At 33.6% G+C, this 17,831-nt stretch overlaps 3 protein-coding genes and 1 non-coding gene across 11 annotated transcripts; 2 read left to right on the top strand and 2 right to left on the bottom strand.

The window, feature by feature from the left end:
• Positions 1-532: 532 nt before the first annotated feature.
• LOC105633734 (F-box/FBD/LRR-repeat protein At1g13570) lies at positions 533-5,028 on the bottom strand. Of its 5 annotated transcripts, XR_016322647.1 has the most exons (6): positions 4,865-5,018; positions 4,361-4,546; positions 2,178-3,020; positions 1,744-1,899; positions 1,238-1,583; positions 533-756 (listed from the first exon to the last, which is right to left on the bottom strand). XR_016322647.1 is itself a non-coding variant. In XM_089726201.1 (5 exons), the coding sequence occupies exons 2-5, from the start codon at positions 4,361-4,363 to the stop codon at positions 742-744; spliced, it is 1,017 nt and encodes a 338-aa protein (XP_089582327.1). In that variant the 5' UTR covers positions 4,364-4,546; positions 4,865-5,027; the 3' UTR covers positions 533-741. The 5 variants fall into 5 exon arrangements, 4 of the variants coding, with proteins under 4 accessions (XP_089582327.1, XP_012071763.1, XP_020534845.1 ...); XM_089726201.1 differs by lacking the exon at positions 1,238-1,583 and having other exon boundaries at positions 4,865-5,027; XM_012216373.3 differs by lacking the exon at positions 533-756 and having other exon boundaries at positions 1,080-1,583; positions 4,361-4,437; positions 4,865-5,024.
• TRNAE-UUC (transfer RNA glutamic acid (anticodon UUC)) lies at positions 5,013-5,087 on the bottom strand. Its single transcript has one exon. It is a non-coding gene; the product is annotated as a tRNA-Glu (tRNA).
• A 1,125-nt stretch (positions 5,088-6,212) lies between these two features.
• 5PTASE11 (inositol polyphosphate 5-phosphatase 11) lies at positions 6,213-8,869 on the top strand. Of its 3 annotated transcripts, none has more exons than XR_016322628.1 (8): positions 6,213-6,375; positions 6,476-6,614; positions 6,717-6,847; positions 7,507-7,583; positions 7,694-7,819; positions 7,909-8,071; positions 8,183-8,320; positions 8,462-8,597. XR_016322628.1 is itself a non-coding variant. In XM_020679194.3 (8 exons), the coding sequence occupies exons 1-8, from the start codon at positions 6,338-6,340 to the stop codon at positions 8,648-8,650; spliced, it is 1,023 nt and encodes a 340-aa protein (XP_020534853.1). In that variant the 5' UTR covers positions 6,213-6,337; the 3' UTR covers positions 8,651-8,869. The 3 variants fall into 3 exon arrangements, 2 of the variants coding, with proteins under 2 accessions (XP_020534853.1, XP_012072004.1); XM_020679194.3 differs by having other exon boundaries at positions 6,479-6,614; positions 7,909-8,096; positions 8,462-8,869; XM_012216614.4 differs by having other exon boundaries at positions 7,909-8,096; positions 8,462-8,869.
• Positions 8,870-10,496: 1,627 nt separating this feature from the next.
• LOC105633736 (protein DA1) lies at positions 10,497-17,288 on the top strand. Of its 2 annotated transcripts, none has more exons than XM_089726149.1 (12): positions 10,497-10,992; positions 11,692-11,823; positions 12,124-12,214; positions 13,436-13,613; positions 13,756-13,876; positions 14,010-14,093; positions 14,676-14,795; positions 14,912-15,124; positions 15,704-15,766; positions 15,878-15,996; positions 16,479-16,537; positions 16,746-17,288. In XM_089726149.1, exons 2-12 carry the CDS (start codon positions 11,710-11,712, stop codon positions 17,051-17,053), a joined length of 1,470 nt encoding a protein of 489 aa, XP_089582275.1. In that variant the 5' UTR covers positions 10,497-10,992; positions 11,692-11,709; the 3' UTR covers positions 17,054-17,288. The 2 variants fall into 2 exon arrangements, with proteins under 2 accessions (XP_089582275.1, XP_012071765.1); XM_012216375.4 differs by having other exon boundaries at positions 10,498-10,992; positions 13,436-13,619.
• Positions 17,289-17,831: the final 543 nt, after the last annotated feature.

The following is a 17,831-nucleotide window of genomic DNA, read 5'->3' as shown; positions in this document are numbered from 1 at the left end:
AATGGGATGATCTACTTTCTCTACTGGAATTGCACTTAGCCCCGAAGGGGTTATAGGTATACCGGCGTCGTGACTCGTGACTCGTGACAGTCCCTTTCAGTGTATATTTTAAGGTTTTTAAGGTTATAGGTATACGTATACCAGGATGGTTTTGCTGAAAGAGAACAGCATAGTCCATACAAATTAAGCTGCGTGAGCAAATTTCCAAACATATCCGTCAAAATTTCAGCTAGGATTTAACACGAATGGTAGGTGAATTAACGTCAAAAATTATATTTACACGCATTTGATTTATGGCTCGAATAGAGATAGAGATTGTCTTGATAAAATTTTAGTAGTGGTTAATAAATATATTATTATCGCATATCATATCTTTTTATTTTTTTAAAATTGAATATATTATTTTTGATTCAATGTATTGTATAAATTTCATTAACTTTTTTATAACAATATTTGATTATTATTATTATTATTATTAAATAATTGTAAATTAGTAAGATATTCACATAAAAATATTAATTTGAAGAATAAATAGTTCTAAAAATAATTAGTTTTATAAAACCCGATAGAATTCAAGTATAACATAAATATAAGATCAGATAGTAATTAATAGAGCAATTGATGAAATTTCTATCAACTGGACCAAACTTCCCTTAATGTTCTTTTTAATCTTCAATTATTAATGGCCTGCCCGATGTTAAAATCAGCTCCGCTCCAACTATCCTTTTTCTGATTTTGCGGCTACCATCTCCTTTTCTGCAACATAAGCAATAGTTACCTGCTTGGTCTTATTCATACCTTTTGTTTAAATAAAAGAAAAGGTTCGCATGAATCTAGATTTGTACCCAACATTTTTCATTGTGCTATTGTAACCGACTGTCAAACTAATTATAAACCACAATATATGACGTACAGACAAACATAGAGCCATCATATTTAAAAAAAGAAAATTTGCATGGACATGGCATAAATATTGCCTATTGTGACAAGAAACATTGAAACTTGAAAGGTGAAGGGAAAGAGATGGAAGTGAGAGAAGCCAAATAACCCGTGAAAATTTCTCAGGCTCTAGAAAGAAGTGAAAAGAAACAAACTTAATTGATAATTATTCATCTAAGCAAAATGAAATTCGGTTAATACTGCTGAGGCTTGTTTGTTATACAAGGCCAAGGCCATTTATACTCAAATAGAAAATAGCAAACTGACCTTAGTGACATAATGCGTTATGTATACTCACAAATTCACATTTCTTTTTACATGTAATGCATTATGTCAATGGCTGCCAAATTATATAACCGTAGTTATGGATCAAGATAAATGATTTCTGCTCGGACAGAGGCTCGCCGGAAACGCAGCAACTCTTTTAACAACTCCCATCCCCCATCACTGGAAGCCGGTTTAACAGTCATTCTCTCAAGAACAGGAGAGTTGGAAAGCATAAAGTTAATGAAATCAAGTTCAGATCGGACACCAGAAATGCCAACAATTCTCACAAGTCGTAATTGGCCAAATAAGCTGTTCCAATGGTCATCTTCCCAAAAGTTAGCTATTGGAACCATAGAAGTCTGTTCCTCCGGGCGAGCCTACATGAGCTCTGATACATTAGAAAGTTCCAAATTCCTCCATATCTAGTTCACAGCTAAGATATTAATGCAGGCAATAAATTGGAGGGGAAAAATAAAAGGCTACTATCAAACTATAGATCCAGCTAACATTTCACGCAAGTACATAAAAGAATCTTACCAGCATCTCCAGCTCCTGCAAATTAGGGGAACTTCTTAAAAGGCACAAGGCAGCTGAATTCTCCTCTATATCATTGAAATTTATGCGTATAGAAAGGTAATTCAGATCAATGCATGGTTTTGGCAATCTGCCTGGCACGTTGCCAATAGACAAATACTGGAGCAAATAAAAGACACCATAAATCTCAAATAAATACCAGGTGGCGTGCAGAAGTCCACTAAAACATGAATCGCTGCAGTGGACGTAAATAAAGGCAATGATATAAATACTGAAAAATGAGATCTAAAAAGTGCCATTTCTGCAACAAGGTAGTGAGAACCAACTGCATATCCAAAGATGTGCTGTTTTATGTATTTCTACTCCTACATATATCCTCATAAACTATTAATACTTCCAGGGAAATTTTCCATGAATGATGTTAGAATAACCATTACCTTCAGAAAGTAACTCTGAACCTCAAGCCTTTGGATGTGAGGCAGGTTAGCAAAGAACCTGAGCAGCTTACTGGAATTCCCATGAACCACATTTCGGTCATTTTTGACATTCACATACAAGCCAATAGAAACTAGAGTTAAATGACTAGTATTTTCAAAACTAACGTCATCATAAACGCCTCCAACATCGAAAAATTGAAGATTTGGAGCATTGATGTTAAGGTGAGTGAAACCATCAAAGTTCATCAACGTCAACCTCTCAAGCAGAGGGCAGCTAAGAATTAGATTTTCAAACACGTGCTGGGTCAGAGTAATGTGCTGAAGGTCAAGGCTCTTCAAATTCCGGAAGCCTTTGAATGTTAAAGGAGGTTTTAGCAAACAATTAAACAGCTCCAAATGAATCAGATGTTCAAAAGAGAATAAAGAAGATGGCACTTTGTAGCGTTGGCCCTTCCATATTTCAAGTATGAATTCTTTGAGAGAACTTCTTGATAAATGAAGAATCCATCGATCAATGTCACTGACACCGAGAAGATCTCGGTGAGAGAGTTTGAACTTGTGTATTGGACCATTATGAAGTAAGAGGACATGGTCAACAATGTTGACAAGTTTATTCTTGATGAGAGCTTGATCTTGAGAGGGATTTGGGACACACTGATTATCAAACACAAGATGTGGAATTTTAGCCCATTTATACCTCCACTTCCTAGATAAAGCACTAGTTCTCACTGCATCTCTAATTGACAACTGAGATAAAATTTGGTCCAAAACATGCCCGGGTAAGCTGCTGATTCTGTCTATCTCCGTCTCTAAGCAAGGAAATTTGGGTGGTTCTCTGTGCTTCTGACATATTCAAGGTGGAAAAAACTCGGTTATCATATACACAGATTATGGAGAACAAGGTTATTTGTTGCCTGTATAATTGCCAAGAAAAACGTGAAACCAATAAACATTAACAGTAAAGGAAAGAAATGCCATTTAGTGAATCACGAGAGAAGTGTATATTAGAATGGGTAAAAGATTATCATTCATGATTCACACTTCACCAAGACAATATTCTGATAAGCAATCAAAAGATTCTCTCCAATTCTTAGTCCCTTCATCAATCTTAGGAGCAAAGAGAAAATAAATACAGAACTAGAGTTTCTCAGAAAGCTATCAGGCATATCGCTTTGGATGCTGGAATAGTTACAGAGGCATATATTATTCGAACCAACATATACAATACAATACATAAATAAGTGCCATGGATAGTGGTAGATAAGTAGATTAGGAAATGCTGATCTAGTCATCCAGTGGCACTAGCTCAATCTGTTATGGTCAGATATTCAAACATAAAGGCAGCATCCCCATGCAACATGAAATATATTTGAAGTTACCAAATGTCGTATCGGCAGGAGGATCATCACATTCACGAACACATGCACACAATAATCAATAACTGTATGTACAATCCCACCAAGTCCTCAATAAAGATACTAGTGACTGAATGCATATTGAGAAAAATTAATATCTACTGCCGTGAATATCACATGGTTTATGCAATCCTATCATTAATTTGTTTTCTTTGACCGCTTCAAATAGAATTCAAAATCAAAGGATGCAAAACTTGGCAACACAAAAACATGTTATATTACAGTTGAAATTGCAATTCAAACAGTAATCTTAACAAAGCTAGAGTTGTGAAAGTACAATTTCTGAGAAGAATGAGCATGCAAGCAATATGGACAAGCTCCAGCAGAACAGGTATCCAGTAATGAAGTGCAAAAAAAAGACTCTGAAAAATCATCTATTGCATAAATATATCCCAACTTTTGATAGACATTGCAAAACTGGGGGATAATCTAAAAGCAGATAAAGCTGAATGGAGGTTCAGCCAAGTTAACTAATGGACTATTATTCTGCAAGGTACAAGAAGAACCTCCCCACCTTCGACACACAAATTAGTGAACCATTTCCATTATGCCTACAGTTTTATGTCATTGCTTAATGCATATAAAACAAATATCCATTGAATTAAACAGATTAATGTTATTGCACAAAAAGAGTTAGAAATACAACTACGATCACCAAAAAGCATCAGCATGCTAAGAAACAAGTACGCCACATTCTTGAAAAAAGCATCAGCATGAGTAAGCCAAACAAAAGGGGAAAAATAAAAAACAAGAAAAAGTGTAACTCACCATCTTATTCGATTTTCCCACAGAGATTGCCAAACCATCACGAGCTTCTTGCTTGAGTTAATAGTATGGCTCAAAATCTAATTCACCAAGCAAAGCAAGATTATTGCTACGTATTGTAATCTTAACGTCCAAATTCCGGGAATTATGAGTAAGCAGCTTGAAGTAACTTCTAAGAAATTAATAATCCTATCAACATAACAATTAATTAACTGTTGCAATGGCTATCCAGAATACCAAACAAATGGCAAATAAAATAAAATAAATAATCAAACATTAACGAAAAATTCACAAGGCAAAAAATGGGGGAGCAGTTTTTGAGAATTGTATTACAGTGTTGGAAGAGAGAATTCAAACTTAAAAAACGGGCGCCGACATCACTAAAGAAGAGACAAATTCAACTGGTTTGTTTAGGGTAAAAAGAAACGTAATCAGATTGCGTACGGACAACGGAGCTATCAGATCTAACAAAACTGTTTCAAAGGGGTTTTTCGTTTCACATTTTACCTGAAGAGGAAGAATCGAAGAAGTGACGAAACGCAATAATCAACCGAAGCAGAAAAGAGCAAAAAACTGAGAGCATGGGATGGTACAGACCGCGTATGTCATTCAATTCTGGCCCGGGAGAGAAAATGGGAGGAAACAAAAAATTTAATTCCATTGCCGGGATTTGAACCCGGGTCGCCTGGGTGAAAGCCAGGTATCCTAAACCGGACTAGACGACAATGGATTGGTGGTAAACTTTGTCAAAATTCTTTTATATTATAATTTATTGAATACTGTAGCGTAACAAAACACGGCATGAGAGTTTATATTGTTCTAGCGTTTCTCTTACTAGATTTCTTGTACGAATGGCTAGTGAATTGTGATGGGTTTTACGACTAGTCATAAAGTAATATCTTAAAAAAAAATTTTAAAACAATTAAACATCACCTCAACCTTATTTTTAGGGCGTCTAAAATATTGTTTTCTAAATATTAATTGAACTTTAATGTAAAGCATACTCTAAAAAAAGCTCAATAAAATTAATAAATTTTGATTTAAAAATACTAAAAATGTTTTTGTGAATTGAAACTAATTAATAGAAAAAATAAATATATATTATATAACCTTCATACTAAGTTCAACATTCATTCATCGCAGTTAAATTCAAGAGCGGAGACTTCTTGCTAGATTATCACACTCTTGTCTATCATGGTTGGATAGCAATCATAACTCTCGCATGTGTTTCATATATATATATAGACACACAAACATTCATTCATCCGATGCAAGTATTAAAATTGGACAACAAAAACCTTGTACATCTTGCTGACAATATGGTACTTCCGATATTGGGACTGGGGGGAAGAAAACACGTAGACGTTTTGATTTTTCTGTGTTCTTTTTACCAATTTGATCCAAAAATCATTTATGAAGGAAAAACCACAATCGGATTACACATAGCACACATTTCATGCATACCAGGAACTAAATAACAGATCTCTCCAGGTTAATGTTTAATTTGAAACCACTTTGCTAAGTTTCAGAACTCGTTTGACATTTTTGATGCCTGAAATTAATTTTAGTGATACAGCTTCAACTTGCAAGTAATACGATATCATGGGTGGGTGTCGTTTGTCGTTTATAATTGTATAATTGGTTACGATGAGGTGGAAAAATGTGGTCCTTTTCAAGTTGGATTTAACTTGTTTGTATTGTCAATAATGCCCCACCTACCAATTGGAAATTTGGTTATCAATTTAGATACAAATCATTTTGAAGAGTAAGGAAGGAAAAGTTTGTAAATACTCGTATTCTTTTGACTTTGATTTTTTTTTTTTTTTTCCCATAACTTCTTCACCGCCAAAAGCTCAATATCTCCGTTTCAATATAAAATCTCAACGTCGCCAGGTCAAACGAGCAATCTGTCTTTCTCTCTCTACCTTTCTATCAAAACACTGCATGGCCTGATCCTGTGCTTGATTTAGCAATTAAATAATGGGAAATTGCAATGCAACTCTTCCTGCAGCTAAAAGGTACGTACATATCGTTTACTTATGTATTGCTATAAGGAAATTAATGAATTAAAGAGAGAATGGAATTTGGATTTTGTTTAAGTTTTACATTTTTCTTTAGAAGATCTCAATTCCTGAGAGAGCAAATGGAGTTCCGTACTCATGAAGGAATAAAGAGCGTGAAAGTGAATAGTCTCTGCGATTTCTCCAGAAATTCTGATATCTGCATTTGCTTAGTGACCTGGAACATGAACGGGAAGGTAGAGAAAACCTTGCATATATTCCCTTGTTTTCGTTAATTTTGATTATTATATATTAATCTTACAGTAAGTAGGTGGTAATTTTTTATATGTTTCAAATAGGTGTCTTATAAAGATTTGGTGGAGCTGATTGGTAGCAACCGGAAATTTGATCTACTTGTTGTAGGTTTGCAAGAGGTACCTCGAAAGAATATTGCACGACTGTTGCAAGCAGTTCTTCTGGATACCCATAGGTAAGGAATTAGCTATCTTTCCCCTTCGTCTGAAGAGTTCTTAATCAATTAATTAATTCTTGTTCTACAATTATATATAGCAAAAGTTAACCTCTGAAGACTAACCAAAAGAAGCCTTACAAAATGGATAACACTTACCTACATAAAAAAAAATAAAAATAAAAATAAAAATAAAAACTATTTTTAATTATTTTAGTATATATCTGGACATGTTTAAATTTTTGTATATATATGATAAATCATTTCAAATTTTGAAAATATATCTTATCCGCTTGTTAAATAAGAATGTTTTGAAAAAAAAAAAAAAAAGGTAATATTAGACTTTTAATACATAAGGCTCTATGAGTCAAACTTTCTTTTTAGATTTTAATTAATATTTTCCATTTATTTCTAGAAAATAACTAGTTGGATTTTCTATTATTTGAGTGCTTAAGAAATTAGTCAACAAAATATTTAATATTTTGTTTAACTAATTTTTTATATTGTAACCAAACCATAAAAAATAATTTTTGGAAAAATATTTTCTAAAGGTAAAAATAGCAATATTTGACCATCAATAATATAAATAATCCATTATTGATATGAATTACGTGTTATGTTGATAAAACCACTGTTAACTTAATTATTTTGTTGTCTTATATTTTTATTTGGAGATGAAGACTGCAAGGAAAAGCCATAATGCAATCTCTTCAGCTGTTTGTATTCACAGCAGTGAGCTCAGATTTATTAGTCAAAGGCGAGTATATATATGTAAAACATAATCTACACCTTACATATGATTTCTTACATTAATTTTTTTTTAGTGAAAATGTAATTTATACTGAAAAATGAAATTCTGGTTTATAGAATTGAAAGTGGATAAGCATTCGGTTGGAGGGCTTGGAGGATTAATTAGGAGAACCAAAGGGGCTGTAGCAATTTACATCAACTATAAAGGAATTAGAATGGTGTTCATCTCCTGTCATCTTTCTGGTAAATCATATTTTAACTCATAATTCTCATTTTTTCCCTTAAAAATGATTATCTAAAGAGTAATTAATTAATCATTTGTATGCATGCAGCTCATGCTCGCAACGTGGAGGAGCGAAATTCGCAGTTCAGACTCATAACACACAACCTTTTCTCCAAAGACTGGAACCCTTATGCAAGACCTGCACAAATCACCATATGGATGGGAGATCTCAACTATAGAATTCAAGGGATCGATACATATCCAGTAAGAAGGTTAATTCAGAAAGACCTTCTCACAGTGAGTTTAACTAACAAATAAAATGCATTTCTCTATTACTATTAGAGTTTATTTTTCCTCTGTAACAATGATCATGTTAATTACAGCCACTCACCAGCAAAGATCAGCTGTTACAAGAAGCAGAAAGAGGACAAATCTTCAATGGATTTTACGAGGGGATATTAACATTTAAACCAACGTACAAGTACAATCTTGGAAGCAGCGATTACGATACAAGTCACAAGGTAATTACAGACATCATTCATTCTTGTAGCTTTGTCTCCCTGATACAGCTATATTTATTATATGGAACAGGAATACCATGAGACCTAAATTTATTTTCCTATAGTTATATATATTATAGATATATAATTTTGCATATACAGGTGCGAGTCCCATCATGGACAGATCGGATATTGTTCAAGATAGAAGATGTGGACAAAATTGATGCAAGCTTACATTGCTACGAATCAGTTGACAGTATTCATAGCTCAGATCACAAACCAGTAAAAGCTCACCTCTGCTTAAAAGTTAGAGAACAAGAAGCATCCGTTCATGGAAACCCAGTAATTTGAGGGGGAAAAAAGAAGAAGAAGAAGAAGAAAGGAACTATATTATTTTGGCAATCAAAATTTTCCCTTATATATATATTCCAGGTTATGTAAAAAAGAAAAAATAGATGATTGGAAATTTATGATCTGAGGTGAATATTACATTTTAATGTAAATATGAGGCAGTGTTTTTAAAAATCATTTCCTGTTAGAAAAAGCTTCATTAAATTCCTTTCAACTTGAGTTTCGTCTAATTATATTATATACGTTGAAAACTATTTAGGAGTTGTCCGATTGTACAATCTAATTTTGGCATATCTGCAAGTTTGACATTTTTGTCAAACTTTTCACACGTGTTCTTATAAATCTAATTTAAGTTTATTTTATCAATCTCAAGTTTTGGTCAAACTATAAGCGTGTTACCAACTGCTAAATCGTTTTCTGAATCAAAATCCGATAACTGTATTACAGTTTCCGTTTACTCAAAAAACAGGAAAAAGATTTTTTTTTTATCTGTATTTTTTCCTGACTTTATTTATAATTTTCAGTAATTAACTAATTTGGAATCATTTTAATTTTTAATGCATTATGATCACAAAAAATAGTATTGAAAATATTTAATTTAATTTGAAAAAGCATATATATATATATATATATAGTGCCAATTTGACATTTTAATACAAGGAAAAAAAGTGATATTGTATTGTTTTGTTTTATTTCTACTTGTGTGCATACAAATCAATAAAGTCTCAACCTAATAGTTAAAATAAAGATCCTTTCTGGATTTGAACCTCATTCTCGCTTCTTTTTAATTTATAATTTCATTGAAGAATACTGAATATTGTATTGTACTCAATTATATAAAATTTGAGCATTTATAAATAAATTCGAAATTGATATGGGTTTTTTTTTTTAAATGCAAGTAGGTGTGAATTTAATAAATTTCATACTAATTAAATCTGTTAACATAAGTAATTAATTAAATATAAAATAAAAAAATATATAGTGTCACTAATTAGAATTCAAAATGTTTTAATAAAATAGAATATGAATATTTATGTTTTTATTACTAATTTTACAATAATATAAATTATTTTTTTAAATTATAAAATGTTTTTAGTAGATTAATAATTAAACATAACCAAATTAAGTAACTTCGAGCATGCTGTGTTTGAAACAATACAAATAATAAGATCTAGATTTTAAAGAAATTCAAAATGAATACAAATAATAAAATTATTGATACGAACTTTACAATTAAATACTAAACAAAAAAATAATAATAACAATACAATTTTGGTAGATACCATACTTGTTGCCATTTCCAAGCAATATTCACCATATCAGGCTCATAATTCGACTCGTGGGTATTTACATATATAATTTAAATATTTTTCTTTAATTTAGGATACAGAGAAAAAAATAGATATGAATTTAAACATTAAACTTTATGAAAAATACATATATTTGAGGGATGAAAATCTTATCATTAAATTACTAATTAAATAATAATCATGTATTAAATATAAACGGTATATATACTAAAAGATTAGACTTTATCATGCTTTGATCCAAAAAAAAAAAAAATATTATCACACGCTTAAAAGTTGTTAATTCCCAATAATTTAGGGCTAACAATGGGATGGAATCTATAATTGTCCCATTCTAATATTTTCCTTTGACATTTCATCACTGTCTCACTTTTTCTTATGCTAAATTCTTAAAAATAAAACCTTTTTCCTATGTTTTTTTGTACCTTTAATTGAGGCTTTAAGACCCCCGTGCGTGCGACGCGCCTCAACTTAATCAATCGAAAGCCAACTACTACATTACTTTAACAAATTAAAAAGGGAGGGAGAAAAATTTATAATCCTCGCTCGCCGAGAGAACCTTCTTTGGGTTCTTCTCCTAGAAGTGTTACAGGGGACCCCACATGCCTGCCCAACCAAATTGGGTTTTGATGATCCTTTGTCAAACCCTTTTTGGTTTATATCATTAATTTGTTAATTTTAATCTTTTTACATTTATTTGTCCAAATTTGACTTTGAATTTTGCGTACAATTCAAGCACTCCTACCTACATTCTTAGCGTATTTGTCTTGCGTTTCTTGTTACTGTCTCTCTTACGCGTCCATCTCTAATCTCATTCGTTTTTGGACGGGACCATTTTTCTGATTCTGTGTTGGATTGAATAGCAAAGGTTGTTCATTTACAAACCAAAGATTGTGAAAAAGATTAATGGTGGTGGCAAAAAAAAATTGTAAATTCTGTTGCTTTTTGAGCTGATAGGGATCTAATCTGAGCTGGGTCTTCGCTGCTTCCATCAATTCTGCAGCTTGTTCTTGATTTGCTCTTGATTTGTTATAGGTGAGTTACTCCTCCCGCTATTCGTTTCTTTCCTTTTATTTTTCTCTCTCTCTGAAATCTGAAATCAGAATGTGATATGTCGTAACTTTGATCGCCGCGTTCAGCTGGGAGAATCTTTCATTTTGTTATATTGACTAGAGCTTTTTTTTTTTTTTTTTTTTTTTTTTGACTAGAGCTAGTTATAAGTTCTGATATTCAGTTCAGCAGACACAGTTTGTGGCTGAAACATTCTGGGCTCAACAATGCTTGGTTTTGCTTGCTACAGCATATATTCGTGTGTTCCAACGGTTGTTAGAGACATGCAATAGAGTTGTAGACTTAGCTATCCTAGCATTGGAAAATTGAAGTTTTGCTTATAACATATAAAACAATAACTGGATTGCAGGCCCAATTAGATGCCTAATCGTTTATTTGCGGATTGCTTCCGTGTCCAGCTCCGTTCTTTTCTTTTTTCTTTTTAGCAAATTGCATGACTTTCTCCTTAATTCTATCATCTACAATGTGCATTGAGTTTCCAAACTATCATTTTGAATTGGAAGCTGCTTAGGAATTTATGCTTTTATTTATTTTCTCATAAGAACACATTCTTTCCTCCTCCTCATGAATTATTAATCACTCTCGCATATAACATGAAAAAGAAATACTACAGCTCCCTGTATCACTTTGCCTGGCATAATTATATGAATGGCTTATTTTCAGGCAAGAACTTCATCAACCATGAGCAAATGGCTTAGCAAAATTTTTAAAGGCTCTGGCCATAATATTTCGGAAGGCCATTATCATGGGAATTATGGAGAGGATCCAAATTATTATACATCTTCTACTTCCGGGGTATGCACCAATGCCACTTCTTTGCCATTAGACCTTTTATATTTTCTTTTGTGTTTTTGGTTAGATTGTAAGGTTCTTGGATCATGCTCTGAGTTATGTCATTTGTGCAGTTTGTTAAATCTCAAACATTTTAGAAATCAGCTGACAAAGTTTAGGAGATGCATCAAATAATGCTTCCCTTGCTATTGAAAAAGTTTAACTGTGACACCCGTATTAAGAGCATCTTTCTCAGTTAAATGACTCCTAATTTACTCTTGAAACTTTTTTTTTTTTTTTGCTTGGTTTGGATTTCGAATGTAGGTTGCCTGGTCAGAGCAAGAGAATGAAGATTTCAATCGTGCTATTGCAGAGTCCCTTTTAGATGAAAATCAAAATACAAAATGTGTGGTTGGTAAGTCATGTGGCTGTTGAATGATGTTCTTATGTATGCTCTAGGAGTCTAGGTATATATATATTGCATTTTTCTTGAAACATTGCATCAGTTTGTGCACACGTGTTTCCAAAACCTTTATTTGACATTATAGTTTTTCTTGTGACTCTCAGAAAAACAAAATATAATTACTGATATGGGGGGGGGGGGGGGGGGGGGGGAATCTTATTGGTAACTGCACTGGTTAGGAGATACTATCATTCATACTAGCCAGTGGGTTTTGCTGCTTGGCGTTGTGCTTAAAAGACTGCATCTTTGGTATGCTACTATGTTATTTTTCAAATCTTTACTTCACATTCTAGATTATTTTTGTCAGTATCAAAGAAATAGTATGTGGTTTGGTAATGATAATGCTGATGCAGTGATGATTTGTATCCATTTGGTACTAGGTTGACCTTGCGTGGTACTTTTTCTTTATTGAAAATACAATAGTTGGCAAACATTCCTTATGGAAATGTGCATAATATAATGCGCATCTGGCTTTTTTATGCAATTGTTCAGATAATGATTGACTTAATGTTGCACATGGCATTGCTTCGGTGATTAGCTCCTTTTCAAATTAAGATCCATTGGCTATAGCATTTCCTTAATATATGTCTTAAAATGTGGAATTACAAATTAATACTTTTATAGTGTCTCTTCAGTAGTAAATATGCGCAGCAGCTGTATTGCTATGGGGTTTGTGATAAAAATGCTAGAGCTTTAGTACATTTATTAACATCAGTCTTTTATTGATATAAATGATTATTATGTCTTAACTTTTTTTTTTCCTCTTTTAAACAATATAGGCGGATTATTGCAAGCTTAGTTTTGCAATTGTGTGCACAATTGGAACATAACGCGAAAGCAATAGACATTCAAAAGAGGCACAAATAAATATTCATGCCCGAAATTTTAGAAAAAAAATAGTAGTGATACTCATGTTATCATTATGCATTTTGTTTGGTTTTCATTTCCTAACTTCCTTTTATGCAATAAGTTACATTGGTTCTTCAATATGCCAAGCAATTGATCTATTTCTTTCCAGGTCTTTTGAATGATTTTACCTAATTATTTGTTGTAAAATTGTTGTCTTTTCTGTGCCTTTATATTAAATTATTTATTATTTTGCAAATATATGTATCTCACAATAATGTGCTACAATTGGAATTACAACTATTAAGCTTCTCAATTACTGGATAGATAATGAGACTCAACTGGAAGAAGATGAACTGCTTGCTAGAGCTATACAAGAGAGCTTGAATGTTGAATCTCCTCCGCGACATGGATATGGAAATGGAAATGGCATTTCATATCATGGGAATGGCAATGCATATCAAGGAAATGTATATCAACCCATCCCAGTCCACTTTCCAATGGGGTATAGGTATCTCAGTTGTATTTGCTGATTTTTTTTTTCCTCCATTTGTTGTTGTCCTACGCTATTTTTAATTTGTTTGTCAATGTTATTGATGAATGCTTGTTAATTTGGTTTTTTGAAACTATCAAATTTATTTGGCTAGGATTTGTGCTGGTTGCAACACTGAAATTGGTCATGGAAGATTTCTAAACTGCCTCAATGCATTTTGGCATCCAGAATGTTTCCGGTGCCATGCCTGCAACCAACCCATTTCTGACTATGAGGTGCAAACTGTACTCCTAATTATGCTGTCAATATAACTTGGTTTATGGTTGATTCTTTCCAATGTGCTGTTTTACTAGAATCATTGTTTCAGTCGAGTGGAGTGTCTAACTTTATATCTATCTTGTCCTGTAGTTCTCTATGTCTGGGAATTACCGTTATCATAAATCTTGCTACAAGGAGCGGTACCATCCAAAATGTGATGTTTGCAAGTACTTTGTAAGTGTCTCTCCTGCAAACAGAAAATCTTTTGTTGATTCTAATCTTATATCATTTGTCTTTTTTTGCTTAAGTTTCAAAAAGAATGGTCTTTTAAATTAGCAACCATATAAAATAATGTACAGAAGTTATATTTTGATTCAAATAGTAAAACTTTAATAGAATTGACATCCAAAAATTTATAACTACTCGCTGGTAAATGCCAACTGCCAGCTTATGTAATCTTCCTGAAGTATACCTTATCCATGCATAATCGGTCATTATTGCATTTTCCCCTTCCTTTCGGACCCAAACAGAGCTTATGGGAATGGTTGATTCCTTGAGCTTTTAAATGTTATTTCATGTGTTGAACTTTGTACATGGTACTCCAGATTGTGCTACCAAACTTGCTCCAGAAGGAGAGGGGGAGAGAGAGAGATTATAGATTGGAGGGGCCATCTTTGACGTCATTATTAAACTTTGCTATGAAATGACATGTTTCTGAATTGGAAATAAAGACTTGTTATTTTCCCTTTATTCTAAGTTCAACTATATCACTCATGTTCAGTTGTTTGCTTCTTTTGATTATATATCCTTTGACAGATACCAACAAACCCTGCTGGTCTCATTGAATATAGGGCGCATCCCTTTTGGATCCAGAAATACTGCCCATCTCATGAACAGGATAGTACTCCTCGGTGCTGCAGCTGTGAACGAATGGAGGTTAGTTAAATGATTGCTTTTGCAAACATGGACATTCTCTTGAAAGCTTCCCGGGAAAATCTTGGTAATCTGGTTTCCTAACAAAAAGTTGTAATATATCTTCTCAACGCATGCAGCCACGAGACACAGGATATGTTGCGCTTAATGATGGTCGGAAGCTCTGCCTAGAGTGTCTGGACTCTGCAGTCATGGAAACCAATCAATGCCAGCCCCTTTATCTTGATATACAAGAATTTTTTGAAAGTCTGAATATGAGAGTAGAGCAGTTTGTCCCTTTGCTCTTGGTTGAGAGACAAGCACTAAATGAAGCCAGAGAGGGGGAAAAGAATGTAAGTCAATATCTGTTGAGAACATCTTATATGGTTAGAGAAAAGATTTCCTTGTTCATAAGTGGGTTATTAGATATTGACCAAAAACCTGTGGCCATTTGCATCAACTACCTGTTTGAGCACTTGAATGCCTACCATTCTTAGTTAACTAGGAAAAATTACAGAATTTTGAGTGAATTATGATTTTTTGCTCCAAATCATGACTTTCTTCAGATATCTACCTTTTACATATATTCTACAAATCAAACAATATTTGATGATATCATGACAAAACTCATAAAAACATTTGCTGCAATGAGGTTGGTGGACATCCACTGCACTACAGGAATTTCTGCAGCGTGAACCCTGTTGGCAGTAATATGATATCTCTTTTTTTTTTTTTAGAAAAAAGGAAATGAAAATGCAATTGGCTGTCTAAATCGGCAGAGAGTTATCATGTTCAGCATTATTGAACATGTGGAGAAAATGGGATCTCTCTGTCCATACTTTTGAGTAAAATGGTTTATTTGAAAGCAACAGCTCTTGGTTTGCTTTTAAAAACCTCTTGTTATTAGGTTTTAAAAATTCTTTATCGGACAGGGCCATTATCACATGCCAGAAACAAGAGGACTTTGCCTTTCTGAGGAACAAACAGTCAGCAGGGTAAGAGACTTTTGATTGCTTCATTTTACATTTTGTGCTGGACTGGTTGAATCTTGCTCAGATATTGCTTTTTGGCCAGAAATTTATATTACCATGGTTTTAAATTACCAGGTACTAAGACGGCCTAGGTTTGGGGCAGGAAACCGAGCCACAGGCATGGTAACAGAGCCTTACAAATTGACACGCCGTTGTGAGGTGACTGCAATTCTCATTTTGTTTGGCCTCCCAAGGTAAGTCTTTAGTTCTCTTTGCTTTCATACTTTTACTAGAGGGTGTAGTCAAGAAAAAAGATCATTGAAATAAAAACATATAGTAGTTGTTCTTTTGAACTGTAAGTAATTTATTGCTTGTAAGAAAAACCTGCAAGAAGGAAAAGCAAATGAAGATGAAATGAAAGTAGTTCATACTGAATATTATTGGAGCTCTTATTCTTAAACTGGCCCAAACATACAACTTTTTGGGAATAGAAGAATGACAACTTTTACTACCAAGTATTATGTAATGACTTCCAGGGCATATTGTTGTATCCCCTGAATATTAACTATAGAATTGAGGAAGCATAGAAAATATCTTCTTGTGTGGTGTGTGAGGAAGGTTGAGAAAGATTCTCTTTCTTGCATATTTGGTGGCAGATTTGGATGTTTACTGTATAATATTGGATATATCGCTGGCTATATGTTTGATGCATGGCTGGAAATCTCTTTTCATGCAGGTTGCTTACTGGGTCAATCCTGGCTCACGAGATGATGCACGCATGGATGCGACTTAAAGGTGCATTTTTATTCTGTGATTCATAAGATCAGTTTATTTTCTTACCATTCAAGTCATAATATCGAGCAGTGCCTCCTTAAATCAAGGGCAATCTGAGAAACACAAATGGGAGATAAAACCAAATAATTTTGTTCCTGGAATGTATTTTTGACTGTGCCTCTGGAGTCTCCTTCGCTGGAGGTGCTGATATATTATTTTTTTCTGCAAGGTTTCCAACATCTCAGTCAAGATGTTGAAGAGGGTATCTGTCAGGTGCTTGCACACATGTGGTTAGAAACACAACTCACGCCTGGTTCAAGCAGCAGTGCTGCATCATCCTCTTCTTACCAAGCTTCAAGACAGGGCACAAGATCTCCGTTTGAGAGGAAGCTCGGGGAATTTTTCAAGCATCAGATTGAATCGGACACTTCTCCAATATATGGAGATGGATTCAGAATCGGTCACCGAGCAGTGCAAAAATATGGCCTTCAAAGGACACTTGATCATATTCGAATGACGGGGGGATTTCCATATTGAATTCCCGAGTCTTGAATTGTTTACCACGACTTTTCTTCATTTACACGGTTAAAAAAGCTTTGGTCTTTTCTAATATGATATCAAGACCAAAGCACACTGCACATAGGAGTTGACTTTTAGAGAATAGTTTGCAGTTCTAATTTGTTTCTGGTCTCGTGGCTATGATGCCATTCAATAGCTATTTTTTTGTAAATTTTATTGTATAATGAAAGATATTATTCATTCTTTTATTTCAGTTTCTGTCCTCATTCTAATATAGATTAACAAACCCTGCCAACTGAGCCATCCCGAATTCTTGAAAACTAAGAACAAACCGAGCGTTTTGTGTATCTGTGGGCATGGAATTAGGTTCGTTAATCGAAACGACAAGCGTTTCAGCCGCGACAAAACAGAAGCTCTCGTCTCAGGCTCACTAGTTCTTTGTCTTGACTGTGAGGAAAACCTAACCCCAGAACCGGGAGAGCAAACTCTTGAGGTCAGCTTTTATTTTCTCGTCCTGTTTTTAACGCAACCAAAGAAGCGCTTATTACTGTTTTTTGATGGTGCACCGCTTGTTTATGAGAGACTTTTTTTGGGAAAAAAAAAACATTAAGGATTTTCTTAACCGTTGCTGCTGAAAAAATGCTGAGAAAATGTGAAAATCACGAGCAATGATTCATTATTTTGTTTGTCTTGTAGGTTGTTAAGCTTCTTGTTAATTTATGAAATGTACTTGGTGCTATTAATTGGTTCTGTTTTATGATCACTTTTTTTTTTTGGCTACTTATCTGAAGTGTTT

The sequence above is a fragment of the Jatropha curcas genome, chromosome 9 (genome assembly GCF_041381405.1).
Source record: "Jatropha curcas cultivar XTBG-Jc1 chromosome 9, XTBG_Jcur_1.0, whole genome shotgun sequence".
Taxonomy (NCBI): domain Eukaryota; kingdom Viridiplantae; phylum Streptophyta; class Magnoliopsida; order Malpighiales; family Euphorbiaceae; genus Jatropha; species Jatropha curcas.
Note: the sequence above shows the minus strand (reverse complement) of the source record. Positions and strands in the feature narration are given on the sequence as shown.

Bases quoted from the DNA above. Each gene is read 5' to 3' on its own strand.
- LOC105633734 (XM_012216373.3), bottom strand. The intron at 1,900-2,177 runs GTAATGGTTATT...TATTTGCTCCAG, and splicing joins TTCAGAGTTACTTTCTGAAG to TATTTGTCTATTGGCAACGT. The intron at 1,584-1,743 runs GTAAGATTCTTT...GAGCTCATGTAG, and splicing joins TGCAGGAGCTGGAGATGCTG to GCTCGCCCGGAGGAACAGAC.
- 5PTASE11 (XM_012216614.4), top strand. From the start codon at position 6,338: ATGGGAAATTGCAATGCAACTCTTCCTGCAGCTAAAAG. The intron at 8,097-8,182 runs GTGAGTTTAACT...TGTTAATTACAG, and splicing joins TTCAGAAAGACCTTCTCACA to CCACTCACCAGCAAAGATCA. The intron at 8,321-8,461 runs GTAATTACAGAC...TTGCATATACAG, and splicing joins ATTACGATACAAGTCACAAG to GTGCGAGTCCCATCATGGAC.
- LOC105633736 (XM_012216375.4), top strand. From the start codon at position 11,710: ATGAGCAAATGGCTTAGCAAAATTTTTAAAGGCTCTGGCCATAATATT. The intron at 13,877-14,009 runs GTGCAAACTGTA...CTTGTCCTGTAG, and splicing joins AACCCATTTCTGACTATGAG to TTCTCTATGTCTGGGAATTA. The intron at 15,125-15,703 runs GTAAGTCAATAT...TTTATCGGACAG, and splicing joins CCAGAGAGGGGGAAAAGAAT to GGCCATTATCACATGCCAGA.